The 12,725-nt window shown below is 35.8% G+C and overlaps 1 protein-coding gene across 6 annotated transcripts in view; it reads right to left on the bottom strand.

Moving 5' to 3' along the window:
• Positions 1 to 12,725, bottom strand: part of synrg (synergin, gamma) — a 60,541-nt gene that overhangs the window by 19,670 nt on the left and 28,146 nt on the right. For all 6 annotated transcript variants that reach the window (XM_048160224.1, XM_048160225.1, XM_048160226.1 and 3 more), the window contains 3 exons: positions 7,067 to 7,612; positions 3,104 to 3,267; positions 2,882 to 2,935 (listed from right to left, as the gene is read on the bottom strand). In XM_048160224.1, coding sequence (XP_048016181.1) covers positions 2,882 to 2,935; positions 3,104 to 3,267; positions 7,067 to 7,612 — 764 coding nt within the window. The remainder of the gene's footprint in view (positions 1 to 2,881; positions 2,936 to 3,103; positions 3,268 to 7,066; positions 7,613 to 12,725) is intronic.

Raw genomic sequence — 12,725 nt, 5'->3', positions numbered from 1 at the left:
CTCCACGCCCCAAGAGCTCGCGTTTGCCTTAATCAACATAAAAAAAAGTTCACACAGCTAATATAACCCTCAAAACGGATCTTTACAAAGTGTTCGTCATGCAGCATGTCTAATCGCGTAAGTACAGTGTTTATTTTGATGTTTACATTGATTCTGAATTAGTTTGAGGCTATGCTCCATGGCTAACAGCTAATGCTACACTGTTGGAGAGATTTATAAAGAATGAAGTTGTGTTTATGCATTATACAGACTGCAAGTGTTTAAAAATGAAAATAGCGACGGCTCTCTTGTCTCTGTGAATACAGTAAGAAACGATGGTAACTTTAACCACATTTAACAGTACATTAGCAACATGCTAACGAAACATTTAGAAAACGTTTACAAATATCACTAAAAATATCATGATATCATGGATCATGTCAGTTATTATTGCTCCATCTGCCATTTTTCGCTATTGTTCTTGCTTGCTTATCTAGTCTGTTGATTCACCTGTGCAGATCCAGACGTTAATACTGGCTGCCCTTGTCTAATGCCTTTCATAACGTTGGGAACATGGACTGGCATATGCAAATATTGGGGGCGTACATATTAATGATCCTGACTGTTATGTAACAGTCGGTGTTATGTTGAGATTCGCCTGTTCTTCGGAGGTCTTTTAAACAAATGAGATTTATATAAGAGGAGGAAACAATGGAGTTTGAGACTCACTGTATGTCATTTCCATGTACTGAACTCTTGTTATTTAACTATGCCAAGATAAATACAATTTTTGAATATAGGGCACCTTTAAGACAAGAATGCATCTAATGTGAATGGCTTGAAATTGCTTAAAGGGAAAGTGCACTCAAAAATATAAACTATGTCATCATTTACTCTCCCTCATAGTGAAGAAGATATTTTGAAGAACTGTCCATTGTAGTGACAAATTTTCAATATCTTCATTTGTATTTCACAGAAGTCAATAAGCCATAAGGCCCAGGCACACAAAACCAACAAAAATATAGACGCAGCGAAAGCCAACTGTGGTGTTGCCTGCATTTGGGCCAGTTACGCTTGAACACACCACAAAGAAATAAAAAAACGGCCAACAAACATGTACATGTACAAGTCTGTTAGAGAAGAAATAACTCTCCATACCAGCAGTGGCAGTACACTGTTTTTATCAGGACTGTGGATGTACAAACCATTAACAAAACAGCACTTGCTGACTAGACTTCATCGTTTGCCTGCTTTCGTCACTTTCTTTTCGTGCACTGGTCGCTAAACTGAACAGCCAATCAGAGTGATTCCTTTTACAGATGGGCTCCGGCGCCAATTCAACATATTCAATCTCCTGAAAAGCCATCAACGGGGGTCCAACTAGAGCCAACAGTATGGAACACACCACAAAAAATGATGGTCTGACAGTCGTCGACAGTCGGCTTGAAATGTCACGGCCTCTACAGGTTTGGAAGAAGTAAATGATAAAAGATTTTTCTTTTTTTTGGGTGAACTAGCACTTTAAAGGGATAGTTCACCCAAAAATGAACATTTTGTCATCATTTTCTCACCCTCATGTTGTTCCAAACCTGTATGAGTTTCTTTCTGCTGTTGAACACAAAAGAAGATATTTTAAAGAAGTTAGTAACCAGACAGATGACAGTAGGCATTGACTTCCATAGTATTTTTTCCAACTATGGAAGTCAATGGCTACCGTCAACTGTTTGATTACCAACATTCTTCAAAATATCATCTTCTGTGTTCAACAGAAGAAAGAAACTCGAGGGTGAGTAAGTGATGACAAAATGTTCATTTTTGGGTAAACTATCCCTTTAAGAAGTAAAAAAAGAGGAGGAAATTATGAAATATATGTACAGAATTTTTGTTAAAGATTGTAAACTGCTAAATTGCCAGCACAGCACTGCAACAACCAACAAGATATGTTGTCAATCACATTTATATGTGCATATAATGATCATAAATGTGAGCATACAACGGTTTCTGAAATGTTCCTATGAAAGATTTATAAAATGTCTGTATGCACAAAAAAATTTCATGAATGTATCCTTTTTATAAATCACAGTTCATCTTAAATTCACCGCATTGTGTACGAGCACATCCACTCCACCTACAGAACGCCCACAAATATCCCTTTATGGTTCAGAAAAGCATGGCACTCATCATCAATGGGCAAGAAAATCCAAGCACGCTCTCAGAAAAAGTATGGCATGGCCTGGTTTCAGTAAAACGTGTGTTTGTAGGCATATATTATTATTATTCTTCACAGGAAATAATTAATATAAATGAATTGATTTCAGTGATGTAATTCTAACAAAACAGTTAAAATGTTGCTCATTTTCACACATATTAATGCACATCATTCCATTCCATAACGCATGCTTTTCAGTTATGGAACTCTCATGTCAGTTTCTGCCTTTATAAATCCCTATTTGTTCCTCACTTAAGATGTAGGGAAAAAAAAATCCATGAAATTTAGGATCAATTCCGATTGACCACAGGTTTCTATTTCTGTCACAACATGTTGGGTAGCACCTTCCCACAGTTAAATCTCATTGGTCCAAAATCCTACTCTGTATAACTGAAAATTAAACATCAAATATGTTTTGACTGGCAGTGACCTCTTAACAACCAGGCAGCTTTTGCTACTATACTTTTGAAACTAGTGTGCAAATGACCTCTGATGATTGGCTATCGTTACTGCTTGTGAAATGAGCAACTGCTGAATCGATCTGGCTACAGCAGTCCTCAAGCGATCAGATCACACTTTGTTGATTTTGGTATCGTGATATCATGATTCTAAGTCTATCTAGAGACTGATAAGAGTTTTAAAGTGTATACAAACCTCTTTATGAATGTGTATGTGTGTCGAGGTATACGTTACCTGCAGAGCGCTCTCCAAACACCTCTGCCATTCGTACGCATATCGCTCACTCTCCTGCCAGGAGTGTTTGGATGAGAGACAGTGGAGAAAAGAAAGAAAAAGTTGAAACCGAATGAGAGCTTTGTTCATTGAGAAACCTAAGGCTGTATTCAACAAGGAGAACCTGTCTGTGTTCTCAAAGAGAATGAGGGAGAAAAGGAACAGGGAGAGCAAGTGACTGACCTCCACCTCTCCGGTGAGGTCCTTGTACTTGTCGCGGATGATCGGCAGCGCTGGTTTTTCATTTAGGGTGTTGGAGCGGTCTCTGAAGGGCTGCTCAGGGGCAGGAGAGGGGATGGACCGTACAATTTCTTTCTCTCCCAGGCTGTGGCTGCGTTTATGGGAACCTTTGCACAAATATATGGGTCAATGACAAATAGGAGTGTCCATGACAAAGAACATGAAACAACTAGGTTTAAAATGTGTGCCAAGTACACACTCTTTGTATTCTTGTAGGATTCAAATGAAACTTTACATGAAAGTAAAAAAAAAAAAAAAAAAAAAAATTTTCATTTTAATGACTGTAAAAAATGATGTAGTGTTACAGCACACTCAAATGTACGGAAAATGTTATTTAAAATAAATGTCATTTAAATGTTATATAAATAAAGCTGAAATAAAATATAAATTTAAAGCTGAAATAACTAATTTTTAATTCTTTTTTTAAAAGGATGAAGCGCAAATTACTAAAATTCAAACTAAAATTAAAAACTGAAAATATAAAAAAAAAAATGATTAATTTAAAATTAGGGCTGCACAACGATTAATCGCGATTAATCGTTTGCAAAATAAAAGTGTGTTTACATAATAAATGTGTGTGTTCTGTGTATAATAATTATGTATACATAAATACACATGTATACATTTAAGAAATATATGCATGTATAAATATATATTTAAATATATTTTATATTATATATATAATATATATATAAATATAAATTTTTTCTTAAATATACATATGTGTGTGTATTTATATATACACTATTATACACAGAACACACACATTTATTATGTAAACACAGACTTTTATTTTGCAAACGATTAATCACGATTAATCGCTGTGCAGCCCTAATTAAAATACTAATAAATACTATAACAGCATATAAATAATATTAAAATAATACACTTATCTTGACTCATACCGCATTACCTTAGGTTGGAAAACCTCTCCTTATCATTTCCTGATATAATTTCCTGTTTTATGGGGATTTTTTATGCATGTTGATCTCACCACATGACTTTGATTTGGCGAATGCATATAATTTAAATATTTTTGATTAAGTATATTAAGATTTAAATATTTTTCAGTTTTGTTAAAACGTTTTTAAAAGAAATAATAGCTTGTCAAACTACTTTAGCCTTTCTGTTCAAGAATTTCATTCTTTTAATGAAGTTGTACCACCCCCGAAATTTGAATTTTAAATCAAAATTTAAAGGGAGAGGTGTATTTAAGTAACCATATGTATGAAATGTATTTAATACATATGCATTAAAATAATTACACAAGTCATGTGACAAAGGGGATGACACATCTTACCCCATACTCGCTCTATTTTTTAATATGAGTTTAATTGTTGATCCTGCTGTATAATTAAAACTTTCCGAGGCACTCAAACTGCCATCGCTAATCCACGTGGGGCCACAACACAAAACACAAACAACCTAATTTGCAACAAATGATAATTATGTGCAAAAGAGCAGCATAGAAGCATACAGGCATACATTATTCATGAGGCATCACACAGTCAAACTGGCACAAAACGCATGCCGTGCACACATAAGCAAGGAGACGGACAGCGGCACAACAAGCTCATGTGACACAGCGACAGGTAATCACAGTCCCGCTGAGAACCACATCAGTCTCTGCATGGTTTCGGGCACTAATCCATTCCTACACGAACCCCACTCCTCAGATTAACTGTCTGATAGGAGGTCGGCAGAAGAGTAAACCCTCTTTTGTTTGAACAAATGAAATTTAGAGGATGTGGGTGGGGATCAATAAGAGGCAAATAAGCTTTTATGTTATTGAGTAAGTGCTAATGCATTATGGGGGAGAGAGGATGAAAAAACAAAGAGGGAAAGTGATGAGGGATTTGGGTGGCAGTGTTTATCTATTGACGTTGCCGTACGCATCAGATGCCACTCTGCCATCTGTTGACTTTCAGAGAGAATGCAGCTTTATTCGATCCGCTTTCCTGGGAAATGTATCTATTTTTATATTATTTTGTCATCATAATTTTGATTTAAGGAGTTAAAAATGGTCCATATCAACCTTGATTGACATGGCTATAAAATTCTAAATCACATTTTTTGACAGTTTTGTGCGTTTTTTTTTTGTTGGAGTGGGTGGGTTTTGGTGAGCTTTTGGGCTGGAAATCGTCCACCCAATCTGGCAACACTGGCACTGGATCCAATGCACTCATTGGGTTTCATTCACTGATAATTGCATGGATTATTCCATATTTGTACGCACATGAGAACTTCTCGCAACAAATACACGCCTAATTCACAACACGTTTTTGTTCTTAACCTCATTCTAATGTTAATGAATTTGGAGTATTCTAAACGAGCAACTGCCCAAGGTTAGTCATTTGCATAAATGCTTTCCTGTTTAGTTTCACATCCTTTCGTGACTCTCAGCAAACATATTACTCTAAAGATGCCCTCTCTTCTGAGCATGTGCAGCAAGATCCTTGACAAATGCCAAGTGTACCATCCTCAAAACCAGTTCAAACACAATAAACACCTTTTATACAGACCCAGATTATATACAGATACGCTTATCTGCGTTGTTATACAGAGAGCTATAATGCAACTTCTTACTCTTTCACTGTATATGAAATATATTTAAGATAAAATATCAATATATACAATTTCTTCATAACGTAATTAGAAAGTCACCTCGATTGTGATTTTTGCATATGTGTGGTTTAAGTTATTCCTACATTTTTTTGTAAATTTTGAATAAATTTTAGTATTTATTGGTGAATCATGATTTGTTTGTGAAAACATTTGTATGCAGATTTAATGGACAAATTTGTGTGGATGCATGCTTAGGGAATGAGACCACTGATCTGTATAAATGACTGAATTGCTCATGACTTCATAAAAAGTGATGCCACCGTGTCACCATATTGGTATTCTGTTGAATTAATAGGAAATCATGTGACTTTAATGAGAAAACTTTACCTAACGAGTCAGCGTTTTTATATCTGAAGTACATATTTACAATGCAAACATCCTAAACATTTAAATGATTATTTGTTTAAAGTCTGGAATTTGCCTTGCTTATTAAAAGTTACGTTCATCTGCATTACAGTTGCAAATATCAGCTTTATTTCCAAGTATTTATACTGTTGCTCCAAGCAAAATGATGCATTGTAATCCCTTTTAATATAATATAGTGCAATTTAGTAATAGGTTACTAATTTGTATGTATTGTAATATTTAATGTATATTCGAATCAATTTCTGCTAATAATCCCAGATATATGCTTATGCTTAATATTTCCTGCATAATTACATACATCAAGAAATCTGTTTTGTGTTAGGTCAGTTACCTGTGTTGGCAGTGTGCAGTAGAAACACCAATCTTAATGAGTTATATATCACTTATCCTGCCCGAAAACACCATAAACATTGCAGATAATGTTCGAAGTATCAATTAATGTACATGCATCTTAAAAACTATTCATGTGCAACTGATACGCTGCGAATCGGGTGATTTTAGTCAATGTTTTGGCTGTAAGTCAATGATGCCCTCTATCGGTAGGGAATTGGCCGCTCAAACACTTTGGGTGGCTTCACCGCCTGCTGCCAGTTTAAAATGCAATGAGCAATCCAGTCATTTATATAGACCAGTGAATGAGATCCATTTGTTGTCTCTCCAGAGGTCGCATTCGTCAACCGCATGTGTCATTGAGGCTGCCTCATTTCAGAAAAGTAACCATTGCAAAGTCAAAAGAAATTACAACAATTTACTTCACAAGAAATAATGGTCAATTTTTTAATGGGTACATTTCTGAAATGAGATATCCTTGATGACATATGCGGCTGACAAATGTCCTCTGGAGGAAGCAGCCTTCAAAATAAGACGGCCACCGTCTGTTAATATTTTAGCATAAAATATTGCGATGACACTTACCCTGCACGGACAAATCAAAGGTGGCGAGTTCATTCTTGATCATCTCTTCGCTGGATTTCACCTTGGCCTGTGCGCTGGCCTTCAAGAAATCTGACTTGCCAAATTTGGGCTTGTCTCCTTGAAAGGCTCCAAACTCGTCTGTCATTTCGCCCTGGTTGCCCTCTGCTTCTGTGATTCCAGGAGGGGAGTCGGATTTCTCAGAAATCGTGCTGGCAAAGTCGCCAAAGTCATCATCGTTGCCTTGGCTGGTCTGTTCAATGGAGCCAAAGTCAGCGAAGGCTTCGAACCGGTTTTCAGCGGTGGAGCCACCATCTTCGATTGGGAAGGTGGTCACCTTAGCAACAGTGGTGTGGGTGATGTTCTCAGAGCTCCCGAAAGATGTCTCTTTCCTATGGACAACAGCTGAAGATGGCAGTCCACCTTGAGACTCTCCCTGGAGCTTCTTACCTTGACCAGATGGGAGATCGTCCTTGTCGGACCAGTCGTAGCTGCCCAGACTGCTGACGGCGGATGTGCCAAAGGGGTCAAATTTCAAATCATCAGACTCTGTAAATGACAACATGGGACATCCCATTCAAAAAAAACCTTTTAGGATTCAGTGCCTTAAAAGGGATAGTTCACCCAAAAATTTAAATTCTGTCATCATTTACTCACCCCCAAGTTGTTCCAAAGATATTTTGAAGAAAGTTTGTAACCAGGCTGCTTTGGGGCACCATTGACTTCCATAGTAGGAAAAAAAATGCAATGGAAGTCAATGGTGCCCCACAACTGTTCAGTTTCTCATTCTTCAACATATCTTCCTTTGTGTTCAACAGAACAAAGAAATTTATACAGGTTTGGAACAACTTGGGGGTGAGTAAATGATGACAGAATTTTTATTTTTGGGTGAACTATCCCTTTAACAATTGTAGTACTTTTATAGTTATAGTACATTTTACAGTTAAGTACTTTTTTGTTGTAGTATAATTGTGGAACAGGATGTTTTGGGATCAATCAAAGTTTAGTATTAAATTAAAGCAGCATTTATAGTAGTAAAACAAGAGTATATGGAATAAGGCATTCCAGAGGGTTTATAATTCTTCCATACAAAAATGTGTATTTGAGCTGTCAAGTTTTCTAAATTGCCCATTCAGTGGTGGGACCACCGTTCGATAAACTTCTGGATTTGGATTTAATTCTATCTAAAGCAGTGGCTCTCAACCAGGAGGCCCACTAAGTTGTCTCAAGATGACTGAAATATTAAAATACTAAAAATATTATTAAAATATTAAAAATCAAACTTCAAAATAAATTTAAATACTAAAAAAAAAAAATAATTAATCAAGATGTAAACAGATTTTCTATAATATTACAAAATAAAATCCAAATAATAAATATAATTTTTAAAAAAATCTTCAATTTTTGAATCATGGATAATTAAATATATCAACACCCCTAGTTTGTTAATAAGTTTGAAAACAAAAAGTTGACGTAATTACAGCAGAAATACCAAAATAGCCAATATCGGGGGGCCTTTGAGTCTAAAAGGTTGAGAACCACTGGTAAATTCCCTTTTTGATATCCCTGCACATATGTGAAACTTACCGGCTTACCGGAAAGACTGCATTACTGCATCGTCGAGATTAAGTGGCTTTTTAACACTAGTCTCACATTAAAGCACATTAGTTTTGTCAACTTTCTCTATAAAAGCAGAAACAGCTTAAAATCTTTAAAACAGCTGGTCAAACAGTCATTAAATCTCTCTCTTTTGTATCTACATTTGTCAAAATTGCATTTTTTTTTTAAAATTACAAAATCAAGATTTGTAATTATTATTAAAGATATACTATACATATTATTAAGTCTTAGGGGGCTTTCACACTGGGCATGTTTGCTGCGGTCTGAGTCCAAATGTGATTGTTCCCGCTGCCTCCCATATGGAAGGCCAACAGGGCCAAAATGTGTTAAACTAATATCTTAACGCATGATTACACATTAACACGTCATTTACGCATTTTCACGTAATTACATGAAGACATTAGTTTCACACGTTTTGGCCATATTACCCCCCAAATGCCCCCACCCAAGCCTTTCACACTTAACTTGGTTTTAATAGAAACCTGCTGCATTTGTGTTCATCTTACATCATCAAAAACATGATAGAAAACATATTAGAAAGCAGAATGCGGGTGGATATATATTCCGTGTGGGTTTTTATTTATTTAATTTTGTGCTATTATGTGCATCAAAGTGAACAGGACTTTCGTTTACTATATGTACACCGCATGAAAGCTTGAAAACGGACACTTTTGAGGAGACTGTGGATTACGAGCCATTCATTTGCACCCACTCTGCAGGATGACACTGCATGCTCACTGCTCATATCCATAAATCACCACATCACAGAAGTGTTTTTGTTGAATTAATAATGTCGTCATCAGCTAAAACTTATGCGCAGGTTACTTTACTTCCTGAACAAGCGCACAGCAGAGTCGCTTTCACATTCACGTGAATCGCGCCACAGTTCCAGTGCAACCAAACTCTGGTTCGGTACCCTGGAGCGCTCCCAGGTCCGCATGACAGCTTTCACAATACCATTTTTTCATGTGAACCATACCCCGTTTCAAACCAAACTGCCAGTGTGAAAGCACTCTTATTTGTTTATTCCCTTATGCATCAGGTCAAAGGTTCAAAACACTAACTCAGATTGTGTGTTTTTTTTTTAATGTACATTTACCAGGGTGATTGGGGTCATTTTGTCTGTTGGTTACTGATGGTGCAGTTCAGAACGACTCAATCTGTGACCGTCTCAAGTGCTCCCTGGTTGTGATGAATTATTCCTGATATTGTCATTTGATGAAGCCCTGGTTCATTAACTAGAGACTCCTAGCACAAAGCCACTCTAATGATTCCTGAGTCCTTATCTACATCCAGAAGTCATTCTGAGTCTGGGAAGAAATGCTCAGCTTCTTATTGACTAGATTGGGGTGACTGACATCTGCATGTGGACTGATGAATGCTTTTCAGATTTGTTACTGGAGGTAAAACTTCCATTTTGAAGGTCAAAATAACTATGTCAGTCATTCTGCACCTTTCTTTTTTTTTTTTAAATGAATCACAGGTTTGACATAAAAAAAAAAATAAAAAAAGATTTCCAATTTTCTGGCTTTCAGTGTAGAGTGTTGATGTGCAATCATTCACACTACCATACAATCAACCACACTGACAGACTGATACAAGAACTGTAATGCTGCATTGTGCACTTTGAAGCTACTGAATGCACTTATTTATATATATATATATATATATATATATATATATATATATATATATATATATATATATATATATATATATATATATATATATATATATATATATATATATATATATATATATATATATATATATATATATATATGAACTGGCTTCATTTTGAGGCCCTAATGTTGATTAAAGTTAACAATAAGTTTGAGAAAACACCTAATTCTACTTAATTTACTGAAATTACTAATTGATTGGCAGCTCTAGAAAAAAGAAAAAACAATCACATATGCATGAAAACATCTAATTCCCTCACAGTTGAGCAGGACACAACTGTTCACACAATCAATCAGTTTGTGAAATTGACAAGAAGCTGGTGCAGTGTGATAATTCTGATGACTAAATCTGCTCTGGGTGGCAAGATTGAAGGATGGAGAGAGAAATCAAGACGGCACGCATGTCTGCTGTACCATTATTCATATTTATTACGACAACATTGGCAGAGAGAGAAAGAGAGAGAGAGAGGTCACAAAATTCCATGAAAGATCTCGTTACAATAGTCTTGTCAAACTAACAATTAAAAAGTTTTTTTTTTTTTTTTTTTTGCATTATAAGAATACAAGGGCATGCAAAGTCAGAAAAAGCAGAAGTGAGAAGAAAACAAAAACAGGACAGAAAATCCCAAATCCAGATGCAGAACCTAGCATTGAGAAGGCACATTCACAGATTAAGATTAGATTAGTTCTCATTGGTCAAAGACACACTGTAGTTGGACTATAAAAGGAAAAAGCAATCAGAAATAAGGGAAAGTGATACAGAACATTTAAGCCAATATCAAGGTGATGCTTATATTGGTTTTATGTAGCATATTAAAACCCTTTGAGAACCTGAGAGCATTTACAGAGAGATTCGTTCTTAAATGTTGTGATAAATTGAGACTGCACTTATAGGTCTGCCCTGATTAATTGTGAAAATTACAGAGTTCAATTTAGGTCTACTACTTTTGAACATTGTAACCAATCACTGAGTCCACATGAATGAAGGGGAATCAAAAGGTGTTAAATTAGTCACTCACAATGTACACTTGTAAGCAAGTGACAACAAAATACTCCCATTTAATTAGTCATAAGTTTTTACATATATCAATTAAATAAAATTACATAAATGCATAAATTAAATGGTTCTTTGATTGTTTATATGTGTAACCTACATGCAAAAATATGGCATGCAGTTGCCCCAAACAAAATTATTATATTTATTTTTAAAATAATTTCAATATTAGGGTCAATGATTCGCCTACTTCAATCCGGAGCCAATTCTTCTAAATTGGACGTGGGTTTGCATCACTCTATTAGGTGCTCAAAGGGTTAAAAGAAACCAGAAAAATCTATCCTATCAGAGCATTTATTGGTTTGAGTGACAGGTAAAGAACGACAAAAAGAGACAGTACCCTTTTTCTCTCGCCATCCTGTACATCTCAGTAGGAGCTATTTTTGACCCACACAAGTCAAAAAGGTAACATTTCATATCACAGCAAGCAGTATTCTCCTCATAAATACAAATAAATACGCTTTCTGGCAAAAATGCAACGCAATCAGGAGTATTAATCAAGTCTATCTATATTCAAAATAAATAAGAGCTTATTTTCCTGTAATAAAAATACACTATTAAATTTGCATGTATATATTTCCATTCTTGATAAAAACAACCTATTTTGTTAGTATGCCAGAAAAATGGACTAATCCTACTAATCGTTTACTGCATGTATATACTTGTCAATTTCACAAATTGAAGGCTGGCACATACTGGAGCATAGAAAAGCAAAGTTAGAAAGAGTTCCACCTTCAGTGTGGTCTACGAGAGCAGACGCAGACTCTCACGTACCGCAACAAACCTGAAGTTAAGTCGCCTTCTCATGGAAGGACCACGAGAAGCGGCTCTGGCCTGGAAAAGAGATACTCTAGGGTGGTTAGCTACACATCCAGGGGTGAAGGGCAAGTGTTAGGAAACCCAACACTCTCAACCTGCTACAATATTTATGCTTGGGCTCTAGAGGTGTCCAGTAACTGAGCTAGAAGCATTTGTATAAGATTGTAACTAAAATCAACAGTGTTTTACAAGGTTTAGGCAACGATAGAATTCACTTAAACTACTATGGAAATAAGGCAAATAGGATTCCTACAGACTTCAGTCGGAGTGGAAGGTAAGTTCAGCATAATGTAAACGAAAATGCGACAGCGTGAAACGGAAGTAGAGTTCATTTAATGTGTTATATTCTTATATCTGGTTGATGAACATTCAGCGGAAAAGAGACTGAAAATTGAGAGGACCAAAATTTCTTGGTCGATACTGGCATTTCATGATTATTTTTTTGTTTATATCCAAAAACTATAAATAGCCAATATCAAAATGTTCT

Source organism: Megalobrama amblycephala, linkage group LG16, assembly GCF_018812025.1.
Source record: "Megalobrama amblycephala isolate DHTTF-2021 linkage group LG16, ASM1881202v1, whole genome shotgun sequence".
NCBI lineage: Eukaryota > Metazoa > Chordata > Actinopteri > Cypriniformes > Xenocyprididae > Megalobrama > Megalobrama amblycephala.
The sequence above is the reverse complement of the archived record's forward strand: the minus strand, read 5'-3'. Positions and strand labels throughout refer to the sequence as shown.